The 21,224-nt window shown below is 50.0% G+C and overlaps 1 protein-coding gene across 1 annotated transcript in view; it reads left to right on the top strand.

Annotated features, from left to right (window-relative positions):
* The first annotated feature begins 410 nt into the window (after positions 1-410).
* LOC131208187 (kinesin-like protein CG14535) overlaps positions 411-21,224 on the top strand; it is a 72,787-nt gene continuing 51,973 nt past the window's right edge. The window contains exons 1-3 of the mRNA XM_058200838.1: positions 411-520; positions 709-784; positions 946-2,174. Of these exons, the coding sequence (XP_058056821.1) occupies positions 411-520; positions 709-784; positions 946-2,174 (1,415 nt within the window). The remainder of the gene's footprint in view (positions 521-708; positions 785-945; positions 2,175-21,224) is intronic.

The raw sequence follows: 21,224 nt of genomic DNA on the forward strand, positions 1-21,224 counted from the left end.
TTAAATAGGCCGCATTGTCGGTTACGTCACCCGGCTACTGTGTAAACCAAGGAGAGGACCCCGTTCTGTCTGCGGCAAGTGATTCGGGTGAACTAATTGAAAAACCACTCGAACCCATCTCGGGCAACCCACGGTTCTTTGGTGCATGTCTCTCCAAGCCTTCCAGTTTCGCCAAATGATGGACACAGTCTGGAAAAGATCCAGCTTCTGAGAATCGGGGCCAGAAAAACGGAGTCAGAAGCTATCTGGTTTACGTCAATCTCAACGTGAATCTCCTTCCCAGGTCGTGTTGAGAAACGAAGCCGGCCTCAAGTATCGTTCCCAGGGGGCGCTAAGTGTTGGTTTCTTTTTCGATCCCTCTTTCCAGTTTTGCAGTCCCGAAAAACGGATCAGTTGCGGAGTGCAGTGAGATGGATCGAAGGCACGGCAGCTCGAGGCAGCCTCCGGGTGGGACCGGTGTCCGTCGGAAGCTGTCCATCAAATCGACCGGTAACGGCCCGTCCGGAGCCGACCAGAAAGAGTAAGTTCGGAAAATTTTAACCCAACCCTTGAAAGGCTGACGAGCACCGCGCAACTGAAGCGAAGCGTTCGTGATGCTCGTCTAATTGCATACCGTACAGGCGCATTCGGGTTCGAAGCGCGCCGAAGGAAGCGTTTCTCCGTTCGATTCATTCCGTTTTTCGTGTTTCGTTCCGTTGCTCCAAGCAGCTCCAAACCGGACCGGAAAGTGGACCGAAACAGCAATATCCAGCAGCCGTCACAGCAGCAGTACCCTTCAAACTTTGTGAGTATGCATATTTGCTCGGCCGGGACCTTATTGTTGTCGGGCGCCATCAAATAATGTCCCAGCGAGTTGCACTCTCTCTCTCTCGGTGCACTTTCGGGGGTCGGCTCAGTACGGCCGTTGTTAGGGTTTTTTAATTAAAGCGCAAATTCTTACGGCAGGCCTCCGTGCACCGGGCACCCCGGCCGATTGGCAGCATAGCGGCGGCGATCAAACGAACGGCCGGTCAGCATGCAATGCTCGAGTTGCATCGGGACTTCCCGGCCACGTCCGGCGGAGTGGGTTCCGAGCACCAGCAGCAGCAGCAGCATAAATCGAGACAGTTCACCTCGAAAGGAGGTGGCCCGTCCGTCTACAAAGCGGCACGGGACGAGTCGCGCTCGAAAGTGGCCTCGCTGACGCCGGAGTCAGCACGTTTCGTCACCCAGCCCGAAAACAATGGTAGAATATTTAATCAACCATCGCTGCCGCTTCCGGTGCAGATACCGAATCCTTACGCTGCTGCCCGTCATCCCAGCGTGACCCAACAGCAGCAAAGGGCCGATTATCTACAGCGACTGGCACCGCCGCCGCCGACGACGACGACTGTCACCGGAAGTCAAAGGACCGTAGCCGGGGCGCTTCCGGGAGCCGCTAGGTCCGGGGGTTCCGCGGCGGTCACCAGACAACAGCAGCCGAGCCCAGCCTTCGAACTGTCAGCGCTACCGGCGACGGGAAGCGCCCGGTTCACGCCAAAGCTGCTGAACGAAATCTACGAGAAACACTTGTTGAGTCAGACCACTTTCGATGGAGGTCCTGCGCTCGAACGGACGCAAGGTTCAACCCTTCAACCGAAGGCAGCCGTCGAAGCGGGCCGCACGCTAACGAAGAGTGACACGCGGTTGCGTGCCGTTCCCGGGACGCGGGAGGGTGGGCCGCCCAAGGAGGCCCACGGCTCGTCGGTGGTCGGAAATCATAATTATGATCGAGCCCACCGGCAGGATAATGTGTACGAGTCCGTTCGAAGCAATTATCATATCTACGAAAAGATTGACTCGCGTCGAGCTTCACTCGGGACCGCGGCCGGGCCACCGGTGGAGCAGTACGTACGTCCGGTGGCGCCTTTTTCCGCCGGATCGCCACTGCCACCGCCCCTCCATCCACGTCCCAAATCACACCCGGCAGCCGCACTTCAGCTTGGCACCGGGCCAACACTGCCTAGTGCCGTGGAACCGGTGCAGATCGCAACCGGAAGTTCGAGTCTTTCGCCGATCCACGAACGGCCACCGTTGCCGGGGAATCCTGGCAGGACCCTCGCCACGCAGCGCAGTGGCAGCTTTACGCGCACCGAGCGCATCAACATCGCCCTCGAGACGGCCAAAGCCATCGCCACGGCAGCATACATCGAAAGGTAGGTGGTAAACTTTATTACGCTTTTATTCGCGGACCGCAACTGGTTTTGGACCGCAATTCTAAGGGAGGGTTTCAATGTGCCCATATTTTATCGATTGGTCGGATTAGTCTATGTCCTTCATGTTGAATTGGAAAAAGCATTTGCATAGGAGAAAGCATGGAATCCATATTTGTTTCTATGCGTGGTCTACAGATACCTTTTAAACTTATTTAAGTAAAAATCTGTCTAATATTTTTTTTCTGTAAATACGAGTTACTATCGCAAAAACTTGGACAATCGAAACCTTTATCGGACAGTCCCAAGATGACGTTCTGCAAAAATCTCTTGGAAAGACTAACCATAAAACTAATAGAAATGAAATTTCCAATAAGATAAGAGGAGAGCAGAAAGACTAACTTATAATTTTTAATATTACTTCAAACCCGAATTTTATAAGTAAACAAACCATTCTACTTCCATTTGTGTGGGCTAATTATTCGACGTAGCCAAATGCAGCCCGACGTCAGTTCGTTCCGCGCCGTAAATCAGCTGCCCCGTAAGTAGTTCCCGCTTACGAGGCAGCTTATGAGCGTGACAGCATCACGGTGCTAATGTGTTGCCATTCGAAATGTGTCTAACGGTAGCACATGCTCCGCGGTATCACCGTGCTTATTTAAAGCACATAATCATGCTGTCCAACACCACAAAATACAAGCCCAGAAGTCGACCGTAGTCGCCCACGCGAGCAATCGTCACCCCGGAGCTCGGTTCTCGACGCGCCGATCGAAGCGGAAAGACCATAATTCAATCCGATTAGTTTCGGAAAACCGCACCACCGCAGGTCGGTCGGGAAAATTCACCTTTTCCCCCCACTCGGAGACGTTGTTTCGATTTGTTTTGAAACTCCTTTCAGCTCGGCCTGGGCCCGGCCCGGCCCGGCCCGGCCCGGCACCGGCACTACTTAAAGCCGTCCAAATAAATAACGCTAATGTACGCGGCTCATAATGCACGGCAGCTCGCGGCTGGGAATCTTCACTCCGCGCGCAAAGCCCCGACGATGACTTTTCCGGATCGCGAAGACCACAAACCGTGGCCCAAGGGCCACAGACCCTTGAAGAACCCTTCACGACGCGCCGTTCTAATTTTGGGAGAAGAAAGAGATTATAGACCCTAGTGTCACCCTAGTCGCGGGCCCGGTGTCGGGAAACTAGCGGAACTTCGGGTGGAACACCAAACAAACAGACATAATAAATTTACGCACTGTTCGATTCAATTAGTTCCAGCCTCGGTTGAGGTCTACAAACCGGGGGGAGGCGACGGAAGCAGGTGAGAGTGAAAATTACTTTACCAACGTCCGCCAGAAATCCGGCTCCTTACGGCACATATTTCATGGCCCCTTCGCCCTTGGACACGATCGTGGAGAATTGTTGTGTCAGCAAAGTCGTCGTTTTTCACAATTCGTGTCACCCTGGAACGGGTCGTCGGGGCCGTTTTTCGTTGAGGTTTCTGAATGTTGCCACAAACATGTCACCCGCTGGAAACCGACGACGACGGTGATGAGACGGAACGGCAGTTGGGCCGGTTCGCCTAGAGTTTGTTTTTAAAACCTTCAAATTCGTATAGGCGTTCACATCAACGTTGGTTAGTAGAAACTGTAGCCCTAAATGGAATTTACGAGCATCTTGGGAGGTGTTTTTGTTATAAAATTACATCACGCGGTCGTGTCCATCATGCGCACTTCACGCGAATGATCACGCGCCAAAGGCTTACAGTAAATCATGGACCAACCGCCGCCATTGTTGGCCCGGGTGAATTTGTTCGCATAAAATCCGGGAAAAATGTGATGCCGTTTTTACTTCAAATGCGCCACAAACTTTCCCTTTCACGGCCGGAGAGTCGGAATCGTTTCTGGGACGGAAGGCCAGAGAAAACGAACGCGAACGATCCTCCTCCGACCAACCGAGTGTCCACTCGCCGTCGGTCGCCGGCGTCACCAGACTCACATCCTGACAAATGGCCGTCGCGGTCGCTGCCGCTAGCGGTGGTCGTAAAAATTGTTTCATGAATGTCAAAACAAACTGTTTGCCGGGCAAATTTATGGTAAGGATTTTATTTCGCAGATTTCCGCGCTAAATCGAAACAAAAAACCGAATGCCCAAGTGGGAAAGTAGCGAAATGTTTTGTAAAATTTCATCATTTACACATACTTTCCGTGCGGCCCAAGGTTCGGGTTCTTTTTTTAACTCTTTTTTTGGGTTCACCACTTCGGATGGAGTTTGATGAATTTTCGCTTTGAATTGTTTGGCTTGCGATTAAATTCTTCATTATGAGCCGGTCGGTTCACGGTGTGTAAACGAATGTCGTCAGCGTGGATCTGTTGTTTAATATTCCTGTCCTGTTCGTGTTGCGCCAGCAGATGGCCAACATATTTTTCGTACTTCATTTTTGCATTCCTTTGTTGAAATGTGAAAGTTATCCTTTCATCACCCGAGAGTAAACGCCCAGAACTGGAAGCATGTTTACAGTTTCCATAAACCCACGTCGACGTCCTTCGAACGGCAAATGCATTTTCTTTCCGCCGATAAATACATTTCCGATGTCAAGCGTTCCGTGAAATGAACCAATGGAGGCCCCCCCACCGGTCCGAAAGATGATGAATGTGGTTAATTGTTTGTTTTATAGCCACTCAAGATGTCGGTTTGTTTCGTTATCCTCCCGTGGCCCGTGGACTGGAAAATCCTGCCGAGAGCATCTTTCCCGTCGGTCGCCCGGTCGGGGTCGCCCGGTCGGGGTCGCCCGGTCGAAGGTCGGTGTCGGGAAGTCACGCCAAATGATTTACGATATAACGCCGCCGCCGTTTGGCATATTTGTTTGGGAAACGGTTGCCTTACGATGGTGACGATCTTCGTTCGATTCCATCCGCACCACATGTTTGTTTGTTTGGCCGTCGTGTGCGACGAATATGTTAAAAATTAATTACCGACACGAACACGATCGCGCCCGCCATGAATTACATTGTTGAGCGATCGCTCGGTGGCGCCTACAGTTTATGGTGCTTTTAGAGCGGCAAAAAATTCCAAGAAAGTCAAGCGCATAAATCAGAACCACGCGGTGATGCTGTGGTTTGTCCAATGGGCAATCGGTCCTTTTTTGCAAACGCATGCCAAATGTTCTCTTGTCGTGGGCATGGAATCGGTCTTTCTACAGATTGACTTCAGAGAAGTGGACCAAATAGAAATCAATTATACTTGGTAACGTGATCGTCTTGATAACTTCGAATTAAATGATCGTTCTAAACTATTTCAGAAGCAAACGTAATTTAATATAATTTAAATATCTTAAATATGTTCATTAGAACAGAAATAAGACGGGTCGATTCGAATGTAACCCGAGAGCGACCGATATATCGCATTACTAATGCTCATGTAACGGTGTGGCATGTTGTTCACGGGAACTCATTAAACACGATTACATGGGAGGCCAAATTACGTGCAGCCGGGTTTCCATTGCACGCCTCCACTCCAAGGAAACGAAAACTTTAATCAACACTTCACTGTGAACGGGTTATCCGAGGCTTGACTGACAGTAACTCAAGCCCGATACCGATCGTGTCGGGGTCCCCCTTTTTCCAATTAACTGTGAACCAAACGTGAAACCTATAACACCTACCACCCTCGGGAACAACCGTCTTAAGGATCGACGGGGGCCCGGGAAAAAAACGTTAACCGGTAATCAATAGTTTACAACCCGCCCGCTCCGAAGCCCTTCCAGCTCGTTCCGGGGCGTCGATGATGAACGTGCGAGAAGCATTTGTTTTACAACTTCTCGTCTCCGAAAAACAGAAACCAATAAAATCCTACCTTCGGCCCTTGTTTCGAAGGACCGGAACCGGAACCCGATACCGTTCATGCGAACCGCCAACAATGCGGTGCAGTTCCACTGCAACCCGTATGCAGCCCGCAGGCCAAGCCGGGAATGCTGTTATCCTAGTCACACCACCCGGGCCCAGCTAGAAAAGAGTTGAATTTCCCAAACGACGGCCGTCGGCGAAAGCGAAAACAGAACATACCGAACCCATAAATCCGAATTATCGCTGTGGTGAAAATTTATGGTACACTTTGAAGCATAAGTACCACCCTCGCGGCTGTTCCGAGGGTTGTCCGCCCGGGGGCCGTGAGTCACAAAAGAACGAAACGAAACGAATAAACAAATTTACGGCAAACAGTTGTTTTTGTCAAACGGATTTCGAGCCGGGCCCCTTTTTTGTTGTGGTCCTCTCATCCTATTTTATGCCGCCGCGTTATGCTCTCGTCCACCGTCGTCGGCGTTCGATTCGGGCGCGATTGTCAAAAGGGTTTTATCTTCCTGACAGGTGCAATCGTGACCGCCGGTGTTTGGATGGGTTTTCCTTTGGCCCAAGGAAAATCCCGTTCAGCCACTTTTCACGCTGCGGTGAGGTTTCGACCGACCAAAACCCATCGTTAGGGTCAGCGGGCAAGTGGGTCCTTTCCATTGGCGGCGAAAGTGGGCGAACGTGTCTGGATTCGTTACTACTCGTCGGTGATCGGTGAAGGCTGCTGGGAAAAGGTGGAAAATGTGTGGCTTTTAAGCGCCAAACTTTGGACACGTTCCCCTATTAGACGCTCGTTAGATTGTCGCGATAAAACTTGATCGCTTGAGTGATCGCCCACTTTTGTCTCTTCGATTGGTTTCGTGTTTGAGCTCTGGCGAAGCGAGTGGCCGGAACTCACCGTCCACCCTTCGATGAACTCAACCGCACCGGAGCGTTTTATGCTCTCGAATCGTCACGAACTCCGAGGAGTTCCCGGTACCGTTTTCGGTAATAAAAATGGGAAAATAATTCAATACCACTAGCGACACCCCCGGGTATGATGGCCGCGTCACGGTAAAACCCAGTCACGAACGTGCCGAAACCGTGTTGGCCGTGCCCCAAAAGAAAATGTACTTCAGCGTCTTCCCGATTTTCCCGGCCCTTCGCAGCGGGCTAAGAACTCCTCGTGTGGTGTGCGTGAGGGTGGACTTTGATTCGATTCGGGAAGTCGGTGAGTTTTTAAAATTGACACGTTTCCTTTTTACGGTGCCATTTTTTACTGCACAGCCCGTGAGCGCGTGTGTGTCTCTTTGACACTTCCTGGCTGGAAACGGAGCGCCCACCGGAAGGCGTTCGGTGCACGGCGAGTGCTAAACGCCTGCTCGGGCCCGATCAGGATCGTAAATCACCGTCGGGCGTAAAGAGCCCGTCGTCGGCGAACTGCCAAAGCAGCCTCGAAGAGGGTTATCCCCAATGAAACCCATTTGACAGCTACGGCCCGAGCGGGGGCTCGGAACGGCCGGAAGGTGAATAAATCTATTTTCACATCAACAACAACGGACGATTGCAGCACCAAGCGGCTATGGGTGCACGTGCTGCCGATGACTTATCGTTGTTTTCAACCGAAAAGGTTTCAGAGCGCTCGTCAGTCATCCATCGGCGTCTGGCTGGGTGTGAGTCCTGGATGCATCCTTCCCGGGTGACACGGGCTCCAAATCCGGTTCGATCATTCCCTATACTTCTCTCGCCCGGTGGGACATTTATCCCTTTTCGATTCGAACCGAACACCGGCGGGGGACACAATTAGCTGCAGTAATAAATTTTTTGGTGCAATATAGGGTTCCCTCGAAGAAAAAAATTAGTGACCATTAAAGAAGAAAGGCGTCAGAGCGCTAGACTTTTATTTATGGCATTCGCCGGGAGTTGCTTATTTTACTACTCAAAGCGTGGCTGGTTGCGTGAGGATTAATTCTTTTTGAAGTATAAACGGTCTTAAAATTAGAAAAATCGGCTTCTTAAATAAATCAAAGCTTCACTTCTTTGTGATAGTTTAAAATGGAAACTCAAACTCATCAAATTAAGTTGGACGTTAAATAATATATTTATTTGCATGTTGTTATATGCTACAATTCTCAAGCCATTTATTAAAGATTTTTGATCCGACCGAAACTATTTTCCAATGAAATAAAAAAAGCACAGATAATTTATTGCACTCGTGGTGGTAAACAATGGGAATAGTTCGATACACAACTTCCCGACTGACGCCAGCCCGATTCCCGATCTGTGCTCGAAAACCGCAGACGTGAGCGTCTTTTACTGATTCTTCGACCCAGCAGCCAGCAGAACGTTATCTTCTGCTGCAGACAAACTGCAATCAGTGGAACGGGCCATCCCAATCCACCTCCCGAATGACCGCAGAAGGTATCAATTTGGCAACAATTAAAACCAAATTTATGGCTTCCCAATAAACCGCGGCCAGCAATGAGCTCGGGCCGCACTAGTGAAGCGTCTGACGCGGGGGAAAAATGCTACGTGGCCTGCGTTCTATCTTGGCAAGGATAGGACCGCTCAAAATCTTAATCTCTTCTTAAGACGCCCAGACCCCCAGAAGGAGGGTTGCATTTGCTGCCTGGTTGAAGTGTAAATATTTACGGCCACCGCAGATCGTACGGCGTTTTGAAACATATCACGCCGGGTGCAGCGAAATATGGCGCGTGTTTCGGTTTTCTGTTTGGCGTTTTCGTTGCGCTTGTGTGGCCCCCGAGCTCACACTTTTCTAATCAATTATGCCCTTTTGGGCCGGGCTGCTTGCCCAAAGTGGGTCACAGCATCGGTTTATTTTCGTGCCGTTGAACCGGGCAAGAAAACGTACACATTGTTCCGGCAAATGGCGAAAGGTGGGCCTCGTGCCAACCGGCTGGTAGGATTGTGCGAGATAATTATGTTGCGATCATCCTTCATGCCCGGGCGCGAGTGTGTCTGGTTTTTCACCTCATCCGCAGCACCTTATGAGCACTCCACGCCTCACGTTGGTCTCATTTTTCTTCATTAATTAGTGATATAATTAATAGCCTCTCTTCACTCGGCTGCGCGACTGTGCGAATGGTTGTCTGGTTTTTCTCCACTCACACGTTCGTACGCGGAAAAACTCTTTGCTTTTTCCTTCCCGATTCCGTTGTTGTGTCCCCAGAGACGACAGGGACGCAGAGGAAAGCATTTCGTACCGAAGGAGACGCAGCGAACGATAATCATACGCCATCGGATAATGCGCTAAAATTCAATCACAAACTTTAGTTAATATAATTATACAGTGTGTAGTACCTCTTTGTTAGGTTATGATAGTAAATGTAAATAAAGTTTGCAAGCCCTTTATTGATCACAATCCTTTCGCCAATGTCCTTGCGAGAAACCCCAGACAGAGGTGTGGGTAAAACAATGCAAGCCGCTTGGCCTCTGATTGCCCATTTGGTGGACATCAATGGTCGTCGGTAAACATTTTCCTCAAGAATTTTCTTATTCCATCGGCTGCAGCTATTTCAGCCGACCAATTACGGTGCCTCCGACTGGCGCTAGGAGATTATTTTTTTTTTCATTTTCTTCCCAACGCACCGACATTCCGTCGAGCATTCCAACGGGATGAGACCCAGACGAAGGCAGAAAAAATGAAAAAGACGATATCGAATCGAAATAATAATGCCACAAGAGTCTTTTTTGGATTGTGTCTCTCTCTATTTCCTAGCAATTCAATCCTTCCTGAGATTCTCGCGCTCACTCTGCGCCGTTTTGACAGTTTCCAGTCGCTTCTCAGTCGTTCTCACTTGGCTGCCGAGTGAGCTGCTCCCCTTATTTTCTTCTCCCTCACTCTGTCGCTCTCTCTCCGTCGCACTCTCAGTACTGCGAGTTGTATCACGTGGGTTTGTTTTGCTTTTGAACAATACACAGCACAATGGTCGCCGACTGCTGCATTCCTGCGAAGTCGGAAAATCTCATTCCCTCAGTGAGCTGCTTCGGGTGACGAGTGAGAAAAGCGTCGCGTGACCCTTGCGGGCGTGTTATGCGACAACCGTTGCGCTTTTCCGTTGGTAGCGGGATTTTCCTCAATGAAAATCCTACGCAAGCGACCGGACCGGGTTTTCCATCGCGTTCGTGCGTACGTTCGGGCTCGGTGTTGCGCAACGCGCGGCCACGCTGTTGCATCGGCACGAGGAGCGTGCGGCCCGAACCATCGGCCCATCGGTCGGTCGGGAAAATACCGGAACCGGTTCGCTGGGTGCGTCAGTTGCATCCGAGACGCGCTCGTCGTAGCATTCGGTGTTCGTGTTCGCCGCCGTCGCCCGCAGGAAGTACGTAGTTTTCGTAGTTCGGATCGATGTTTTCGATGGCCGCCCGCGCTTGTGGGTGGGATTCGCGTGTGGAAAAGAGGCGCTCGCTCGAATAGGTGCCACATAAAATTATCCTCCGTTCCTCATATCCTCGTTTCCGGCCACCTTCAAACCGATCTAATGGGCAGTGGAAATTTCCAGCAATCGACCGGAAGTTGAGTTTAAGAAAAACGTGACAAACGGTGCCCAGCGAACCGAACCGGGAAACTTTCGCACGAGTGCACGCGGCCGGTGGAAAATCGCCTGCGAACGATCGGCAAAGGGGCGGCCGTTCGGTTGGAAGATCGATTTTTCTTCTGCCCAAACTTCGAGGTGGAAACATTTTTCACGGCAATGGCCACCGATGGGTAGTGCCGGTACCGTGCGGCCCAACGAAAGCCCCATCCCGTCCGAAGCTTCTCTCGGGAGGAACGCGCCGGAAAAGCCCGGGGCAGATGGTGGTGAAGGATGAAGCGGGCCGTTTGATGAAACGTTTTGCCGAACCGTGGCCGGTGGTGGTAGTAACGGTGCCGATGTGGATGATGTGCCGCCATCGCCGTGCCGGTGGGGCTCTCGAGCCGCAAGGATAACGATGATAACGATGATAGTGACGCGCGCGTCGTCATCAGCGGCGTGTTGATGATGGTGATGATAATACCGTGTACCGTGCAGCAGATCGCAGACCTGATTACGTGTGTGCATGTTTCTGTGTATCTGTGTGGGAGTCTGCGAACCGCCGTCGAACCAGCTGCGTTCAGAGAGTTCGAGAGTTAGTTTAGCCGAGCTTACGTCGAGTCGATTACGTATTTCAAGTATTGCTTTCGTGTGCCAGTGTGCGAGGTGTATCCGTGTCCGTGCGCCATAGCTTCCCAAAAGTCGGGAGTCCCAAGTGTGGAAATCCCGTAGGCCTCGGGGCTTGGGGTGAAGTGATTTGTTTTCCGTGCGCCCGAGTGAACCGGTGAAAAGCGGGTTGTAACACATCGTTCGTCCTTTCTCGTTTCTTTTTTGGTGGATGCCTGTCAGTTGCCTCGGTCAGTTCTCTCCGAAGGAGACTTAATTAAAAAAATTAGATTGGAAAAACACTCGTCGGCGAGAAAACCTTCAGCTCCCTGATTAGTGTGCCGGTGCCCGACGAGCTGACCGAAAAGGATACCGTAAATAAATAGATAGATAGATAGTGAAGGGAAGAAAAGCGGGAAAAAATCAGCAAAGTGCAGTGACGGCCACACTCGGCAGGCGACACCCGGAAAAGGCAGTAAGTTACCAGGAGGCAAGATATCACCGTTTCGCTCCACTCATTCGCTCCGTTACCCGCACGTTTACGCCGACCGTTTTTTTCCTCGCGAAGCGGTGATTTCCATTTCGGTTGAAGGGTGGATTTGCTCCCCGGCTTCTGGGTGTGCCCAATTTCCTTTCTTTTTCACTCGCTTCTCGAACGGCTCGAACAGTCGACAGGTTTCGTGGATGATTTAAATATTTTTTGCCCCATTTTGAAGCGCGATTTTCGCGTTTGATTTTGCTTCGTCTTCGCATTCGCATTCGTGGGCCTCTGACCCACCGGAACGGCTGGGTGGCCGTGAAACGCGTGGCTCACCAGAAATGCTTCCGGCCGGGGCCGGACTCGATTTGACTCGCAAGGTTCAAAATTACATTCATTTCCACTCCCACGGAGCTTCTGGCGAAAAGCTACGGCGATGCTGGGTCAGAGCTCTGTTTCGAACCCGCCAGGCCCAATGGGGGCAGCGTCGGCGAAAAATGCGAACAATGCATTAAAAATAGCATTGATATCGATTTTTCATCCACCATTAGGGATGGGCACGTCTTGCGAGATGGAAACCCTCGCGAGAGCGCTCGTTAGCGGTTGGGAAAAGGACATTTAAATGTTTGTTAAAGCTTTCCATCACAACCTTCACACTTTAGCATGGCCTCTTAGCAATATGCTGGACCTATTTTACCAATGAAAAAAAAAACCTCTTCGGCAAACGAGTTAACATTCATAATTGGTCTCATAAATGGTCCTTACTTTGCCAACCGCGTACTTTAAGCTGAGCCGCCCAATAATAAGCGTTTCGAATATATCGATTTTAATTTACATCCACGCACCAGGCTCTTAAGCGGCTCTGGGGAAGCCCCAAACGGGTGGCCAACGATCCACGTGTGGGCTGCAAAAGCATGATATATGCTCACCGCTGGCGCGTGCATACAAAACGGCCCTATTTTATGGAGTCCGGTCGCGCCGGCGTGGTGTGGACATTATGCTTCCGATGATGATGATGATGATAATGGCCGTGTTGGTGGCCATGCAACGATATTATCAGGAAAAGGGGTTTTTGCGAACATGCAACGGCAGCGTTCGATTGCAGGACCGCCCGTTGGCCAATGTGTCGCGCTCGGCCTCTATGCTGACGGCTGACAAAGAGTTACAATAGTGTTGGTCCAACATAGACACCGTGTCGAGCGTGTCCTGCCGGCTGAATGCAAATTAGCGTAAAAAATAAATGTCATTCTCACGAACGAGAGCTCTCTGCAGGATATTGACTGCTGTTGAAATGAATGTCCAACTGCACCAAATCCTTTTATGATCCATTCTAGTTCGCAAACTATCAGCGACAAATCAGTTTCGCCGCGGGTCTCAATCCAAAGAAGCAAGCGGCAGTCGGTACCCAGGAACCCCGTGATGGGACCGTGTTTAGCAGCTGCAGATGAGCTTGTTGTTTGTCGCCGGAGTTTTCCCTGCACACAATTCTGATGTGCCAGGCGAACAAGGGGATTATCTTACCGCCCCGTAAACGATACAAGCGATTTTGAGCGGAAAAGCTGTCCCAAGATGATGCGAAATGGGATCCCGTTCCGACACCGTCGTCATGCGGCACGAAACCCATGCTACCATGCTCCAGTTCGATTCGATGCCCCGACTGAGTGCTCCAGGATCCAAAACGGGCACGTAAGGCCCGGAGATGGCCCGGTGTGTGGGGAAGAAAAACATTCCCATTTGGAGAGAAATGTTCTTTCCGTCCCGGGTTGCTCCGGTTCCGTTCGGAACGGTACGGATCCCCACACACATACGAAACATATGTTGCATGAAATTATTATTGCTGACTTTAGACTTTTGACTGCCGATGGCGGACGTCCCTTTCTGCGATCGCATCCCCCTTGCGACCTCCCTCGCTGTCCTGGGGGAGACCCGAGAAATTCTTCCTGCATCCCGAAGGCTTTTCCTCCTGGAGTGCCACCGGGGCAGGCATTTAAAAGGATAATAGGATTTTATTATTTCCAAGGTTGCTCTATATTAACATTTTTCATCCACTGCCGGTGCGGTCTCGTCCCGTTTCGAGTCGTCTTCGGGGCATCTGGGAAATGGAAGACCAAGGTTTTGGGACAAGATGCCTCCTTTGGCTGACGCTCTGTGCTGAATTCTTCGGTCTTCGAACGGAGTTCGAGGTATGCTTCGGCATCCTCAAGAAAAGCCATACGTCGGCCGGGGCGCCGGCAAACCGTATGTGGTTTATGACTTAGGGGAAAAAATTTAGCTCTGTCAATTTAAAAAATATTTATCGATCGATGATGAGCTTTATTAGCTGACTGCACACCGGGTGGGGCTGCATGGAACCTCTTCACCGTGGCCTAAAACAGGAAGAAAATGTTGTTTCACAACTGAAACTGGCGCTAGTGTCGAAAGCTGACCAGCGTATGGTTAATTAATTCCTCGTCGAAAACGTTCCCCAAGAATTCCGCCCAGCGATTGAATGGAGGAAAACTGAAAAATTATTTTCCATCACTTCTCGGCCAAGACGATCAGTGGCCGAGATCATTAATGATTGCGAAAGTGGCTTCTCTCAGCTCGCAGGCACTCTTAGCTGCCCGTTGTGATGGAATTCTTCTCGAGAGGGCGAACCCGAAACCCGGGAAAGGTCAGCTTCTGTCGACGGGAAGGAAGGGAAAATATTGGAAAGTGGGAAATCAACAAAACCTTCCTGCTCCTGGCGAGCGCATAAATAATGTGTTTGTTTATCGATTTTCTCGCCTTTGTCCCGACGGGGGAAGCCAAGAAAGATTGCCCACCCTAGGGGCCAACACCTGGAGCAGAACGATCCGTGGCTCGAGGGGGGGGGGGGGGGGGAGGATCTTCCGATGCGCCGGGAAATGGCGTTCTCGGTATGTAAGTGTGAGTGTTTTGTTTTTTTAATGCCAACGCCAAGTGACGCCATCTCGCCCGTTTCGCAGATGATGAACTTAACGATGGAACGAACTCGCGTCGAAAATGGCGCTTGGCGAGCGATGGAAAGTGCAGCGAGGCGAACGATTTAATGGCCAGTCGACGGGAGCACTTTCCCGAAGACTTCCTGGGTTGAGTGGAAACAATCTGTTGGACAACGTGGTTCGCTTTCGTCGTTTTCTACTCTTGCCAGTTTATTCTTCGAGGAAGTTTGTTTTGCATCGTAAAAAAGCGTTGTCAATAACCGCCGGAAAGGACAAGTTTTAATATTCTGGTCTTTAAACGGCTCACAATATTATTGAACTTTTGCTTTACCGCAGAAATTATTGACTTTAAAACTACGCTGTATTCGTGATCATTTTCTCCGTATTATATTATTATGTATGATTGATAACGATATTTTGATAAAAGGTTATTTAGTATTTTCGGTTATAATTGACTTTTAATTTCCACGGAATTGTACTAAATTTAAGTGAAGAATTTGCACACAAATAATATGTCAAACTCCTTAATTGAATAAAATGGATCGATAACCATTGATGTTGATTGACTGTTTGATGGTGCTAACTGTTGACCAGCAGTTAAACCTCGTATCGTCAACCTTCATCATCACTTTCTCGTCCTCCGAAGTGCAATTGTGTCACCATTTCCGGCCGATTATTGATAGGTAATCAATTCGTTGTATTAATTTCCCTACCGATTGTGGCTCCATCAGCATCCGCGTGCTGTTAATGCCAACCGACGGTATCAGATTGCCATTTTCCATCAAACCCAACTTCCACTTTTCGCCATTTTTCGCTGACCGTTTTGATACGTGGTTTTCGCACGCCACCTCCAGCAGCAGTGCTGTACCGTTGCCGGTGGGAAAATAGATTATCACATCAAACGATTTTCACCATAAATTGAACAAACAAAACGGTGGGGATGTTTTCCGTAACTTCTGTAGCTTTTTCTGCGGCTGGCAGTTGGCGAAGTGGGGCTTCTCGTAAAAACGCCGAATTTATGTATGCAAATGTGCGTGCGTTGGGAGTTGTTTCGGATGGTTCCACTTTTTTGTCGAAGGACATCCCATCGGGAATGGCATGTTTGGGGAGTTTTATTTCCCGCGTTGATCGTCCATCATCGATCCATCGGAGGTTTTGATGACGAGTCGATGTGGTCTCTATCACTCGAACGTTCGCGTTACGATCGTATTTATCGAGGTGAAATAAAAGTAAAAAGGCACCCAACGAAACATGAGCCCGGTGAGAGATCGAAATTCAAACCGGAAGCCGGTCGCTTGACACTGTGCAGTGAGGCCACTGTTACAGGACATCGAACCCGTTGTGGGCGCTGAACCGGAAACGCGTGTTCCACGTCAGGCCGCCACCTGATGTGGTCAGTGGCGCCGTCATTCGATGGATCGGTCCCCCCCCCCCGACGGTCGGTTTCCCACCACCGAGTGTCACCAGTTCAGCGAAATTAAACAAAATGATTTCCGGTTTCGGTCACCGCAAAAACCGGCGCCACCGGTGGTGCAGAAAAATGCATTTTCCCCGGCGCATACGGTGGCCTTTGCGAAGCCGAAATTATGGTCGGCCATTTCCCTAGACCCATTGGGAGCCGCTTTCGCGAGCCGGATATCCACGAACACGCACACTGCCAGCCGGTTTATTTCATTTGGGCCTGTATTGGTTGTGTTATGGCAACAATTTTGTTTCGCTCGCCCAGCCCAGGGACGGATAAATGATGGGAAATAAAAATAGTTTTCCCCGTTTCTTGCTCTCGTACGCTCTTTCGGCCGGATAGAATATCAATAAATATATTTGCAGCTTTTCCAAGCTGCCGCGGTACATTCATTATTTCATGGCGTCCACCGTCGGTTTAGTAGCACACTCGGTGTCTCCAATTTTAAACCCAACCTGAACCGGGCACTGGCAGGCAATAAAAATTTATCATCCAAACGAAAATTGATGTCATTCCACCGGACGGACCCCGCCAGCCGGCCGGGCGAGAATAAATAATGGTGGATGGTAAATGTTAAATTAGGATACGAATGGAAAAGGACCCACCAGGCGACTTCTATTTTATCGGTTAATGGTTCCCACGGGAGATAATCTCTTTAACTTGGTCGTTCGGAGCGTTTTCAGCCTCATAATTTTATTTTCGAAGCATATTTATGTTGGCCCAAAGTTTAAACATCTAAACAACTCTTCGAATGGCCCTATGAAGCTATCATTAATTAAATTTTTGCCTGTCAACAACTACTTGCAATTGAATTGCCACCACTATCGCACCACGACCGCTAACTAACTAATCGTCCCGTGATCGATTTCGACTTTAAACGTATCAAATGATAAAATTAACTTAAGTGAAGTTGTCACCATAAATTACACGCCCGTACCGCGAGTTCGTGACGCCGGAATCCCGCCATCGAGGGCACCTGCTCGCGTATCCTGCTACCAGAGCGCGGCGGCTGCGTATCCAGCGGACGGCACTAATTTCAATTAGCAAGATTCAATTAGCACTAATGAGATCACTCTCGCCATCGCCTCGCCATAAATACTTTCACTGCCTCGCAGCCGCTCGGAAGACGTCGCAAGACGCCGCGCCAGGCCAGGGGACCAACGGATGGCGCCAGAAGCAGGGCAAGACCTCATCAAGTGTGTGTTGCAATCTCCCACCGAGCGGACGCGGGACTCCTGGAAGATCTTGCGCCGGGACCGGTACAGCCCCGGGGAGTGGGAATAAATCAAATTTACTGGCTTTAAAAACAGAGTAGCGCCGCCGCTGGAGACGACCAAACTGTTGCCACCCGGGCGCGCTCCGGGGAACTAGCAACCCAGCCCAGCTCCCAATCTCTCAAAATATCCATCCATCAGTGCGTGCGAACGTTGAGCGGTGCCTAGCGTTCCCTTTTTTTCCACCCCAAAATCTGCGCGCGGAAAATGGTGTGAAGTCGTGAAAAATGGTTCCACTCCTGGCACTCGTTTCTCCTGGCTTGTCGGACAAGTGTTTTCATTATTTTTACACCACACCATTAACGCCACAGACTGGCCACCACGAAGCGAAGCGATGCCAGGCTATGTTTGCCGATGGCTTCCCCCCGATAAGCCGGCCAGCGACGAGACGCAACAACACAACAGTTTTTCACTAACCCAGCTCGAACGGTGGACAGCAGAGAGCCGATGGAAAAACTCTTTTCTAAACATAATTAATTTTATAACCAATCATAAAATTGATTAAATTCATCCCCAGCCGGGACACGGGACGGGCGTCTAGTGCGCCAGACATTGATTTTTTCCCCGGAGGTCGTCTGCCAGCTCGGTCGATCGAATGTGAGCCTTGCTAAGGTTGCTCCATGCTCCGTGAGTGAGCGAAGAGTGTGAATAGAAAATTATTAATGACGGCCCATGGAGGCGCATGGTGATTGGTGATTTTTTCCTCTCGATTTCATCGAATTTACTGCCAAAGTGCTTCGCTCAACGCCGGCGATAATGGCTAATAGGTCGCCCGTTGAAAGTGGATGTGCGAGAAGGAGTTTTTCACGATTTGGTAATGAGCAACCGAGGCGCTCGTCGTTGTCACGCTCGCTGCTAACGAAGCATGCTTTGAGACCACGAAACACTCAGTTTTTCGCTGTGGTTTGTGTCAGAATGAAGTGTTTTTGTTTTCGATGGATTTAAATACCGGTTCGGTGTTGCCATCGTTGAAAGAATCCCTTTTTGACCGTGCGCGTAAGTTAGTTTCGTTTTTCCAACATCGCAACAAAACATGGCCCCATCTGGCCGGGGGCCGTTCTCATCTTTCTTGCCCTACGCGCGTCTCTGACAGCTGTGTCACGTTGACGCGTGTCGCCCGGCAGCAGCACACGGGACCATGGGCCGCTTTCTTTCCTTTCGCGCCCGGCCCGGAATAGCTGTCACTTGTCTTTCCGTGGCCTGTGGAGAGTCGTGGCTTCCACTCGAAAAAGAAGACCCTCCCGAAATCGCATGTGCCATCCGACGCGGCCCGTGGTTGTTGATCGAGTAAAAGTGATAATAATATTCTGTCAATTCGTCGAACGCCGTACGCCCGTCTCAGGGGCGGCTGGGCGGAAAAGTCAATAGGCAGGAACTGAATAAAATCACGCACAACGCCACACCCGACTTTGGATGGCCAACTGTTCGTGGTTTTGACACCGAATTTGTGATGAAAATGGATTCGTTACACGCGCTTTGTTCCGCCATTGTAGGTTTTCAACGGTTTTCGGAAAAGAGTGCTCGAGTTGGTTGCTCGATACGAACCCCATATGCTGTTTGGTGGCATAATTGAACACTTTTTTCTATGGCATTGGGTGCCGCTATTGTTGTGGCCCGCAAGGCACATCTGCGCCATGGAGCGCCAATGTATCAAATTACGGTGGAGATAAAAAGGCAAAAGGGTTCATATTGGAAGTTTCTGGTTCAAGATGCAAGAGTGGCAGAAAGCATAAGACTTTGTTTCGTTGAAAATATTTTACTTTGGCATTAATAAGCAGCGACGGGCAGTGTGGTAACTAAATTTGATGATGAAGCTAGCAAATCAAGCTAAACTAGCCACTCGTCCTTTAGTGATGAAAACGTATAAAGATAACGAAATGTTGAGAGTATTTAACTCATAAAATGTACTCTGAAACAGATTAATTTAGGCTTATCATTTGATATGATTGAAAGAGTATGAGCTCAGCTCGATATGAATCTGTTCCATAGTTTCAGATGCCCCCGGCTTGCAGTTACCGATGAAGCTCAATCTAACTTAATATATTTTCGTTAATGAATGAACGATGTTTTTGAATCAAACTGGATTTAGCTTTTCATTCAGTCACTAGGGCTTCCATTGTCCTTTCACCGCCGACCACTTTCCTTCCAAAAAAGGACATTTGCTACCCATCGTACAGCGCACCCGGTTCTAGTTAATTAGTTCGCCATTCATTTTCGGTCGCCAGTGGGCCCCATTTCATTTGAAACCATTTCAATTGCAATATAACGCCCGAACCCAACACGGCTCGGGCTGGTGGCCTGGACTTTCGAGATTGGCACGGCCATGCGTGACATTTTCCCAGGACCCCATCCGGCAGGCAGGTTGTGTGAGAAAGCAAACAGAGACCCGGAAAACCTGGTGCCATCCGGCCGTCCGCAAATCGCCAATCTTTTGCCCACCAGCGGAACAACGAAAGGTGTTCCGAAAATGGGACCCCGTGAAATTATTTATGTTCCATTTGCGCACACACTCTGCCGCTTCCGGTTGGCCGCATCTGTCACAGGGTTTCGCAAAATAATTATCCGCCCCAAAACCGGGAAAAGCCCAATCCCGTCACGCATAGTTTGCACATCAAACAGCTGCTCCGGGATGGATCCGGACCTCAAAGGACGCGCTCTCACGATCGTCCCGCGCTGGTGACGCTCTCCCGGTATCAAAGGTCGAATTTAATTTCCTACACGCGGAGAAGAAACCTTTCTTCCAGAAGCTGCACAACGGTTGTTGTGGTCGCCCGTGAATAGTGTCGCAACATTTTGAGAACAGCTTAGGCGCGGCGCTTGGTAATAGTTGTCGTGTATTCCCCGTTCGCTGTGTGCCAACATCTACATAAACATCCCGCCCCCCAAAGTAAACAACCCACTTTGGTGCTTCTCCAACCGGAAGCTTCTTGGGGCGTCAGAGGACTGGTACTCTGAGCAAAGCGAATGTCGGCACAAGATAGGACGTTGCGTTAAAATTATCATTTATATTCAAAACATATTTCCTAGGCTCGGCGCTCCCGTCGCGCGGCTCCTGGATTCGCATAACATAAATATTACACCGTACACCTTTCGGGTTGGGGTTTTTGGCTGCTTACAGCACCGAGGAAGAGCCCCGGGTGATCCGGATTAGAAGCGCGTTGCGGAGGCTAAACATCACACCGAATGCTAGAGAAAAAATCACGCCCCAAAACGGAACGCTATGCTGCGCTATGCTGCGTCGTCGTCGTGATTTTCTATGCAAATATAATTTTCATTCCGCTGTGACCTCACACCAAATGGGGCGTAGCGGCAGGAGTTTCCCGTGCCCTGCGCGATACGCGATTTGAGCCTCGTTTCGATTCGATTGCTGGTCCGAGGCGGCCAAAGTTTTCCACCACCCAGGGCATAATGAGAAAAATAATTTCGTTCATTTATTATGCGCTCCAGTTCCAGTCCGTTCCCGTTCGTTTGTTGCGATGTGCGGTTTGCTATCGGGCGGACGGGCGGACATCTTTTCCGGGGCTACGAGGCTCCCCTTCGCCGCTTCTGTTTAGTTGAGGTGCTGAAGGGTGGCTTCTACGCTAATCCATTCCCGGTGGCCACCAGGATCGATGCTTGCTACTAATCTGAGTGCGAAGGGGAAGAAAAAGGGACCAACAAAACCACGAGTAGCCGAACCGCTTTTGGGAACACCGCGGACGAGGTGACAAACTGCCAAACTGTCGCAGGCGGACCGACAGAGCGGCGGCGAGTTGCTCCCCTACTGCTGTCCTGTCCGCTCACTTCATTCACCGGCGCCCGGATTCGCCCCGGAAAACCCGGTAATCTGATTTTATCGTGGAAATTGAGATTTAACCGAGAATTATCGCATTTTTATTCAAATAATGTTTTCCAGATTAGATAAATTTATTGGCGTTTCGTTGTTTTTTTTTGTTGTTT

Source organism: Anopheles bellator, chromosome 2 (assembly GCF_943735745.2).
Source record: "Anopheles bellator chromosome 2, idAnoBellAS_SP24_06.2, whole genome shotgun sequence".
In the NCBI taxonomy this organism is placed as follows: Eukaryota; Metazoa; Arthropoda; class Insecta; order Diptera; family Culicidae; genus Anopheles; species Anopheles bellator.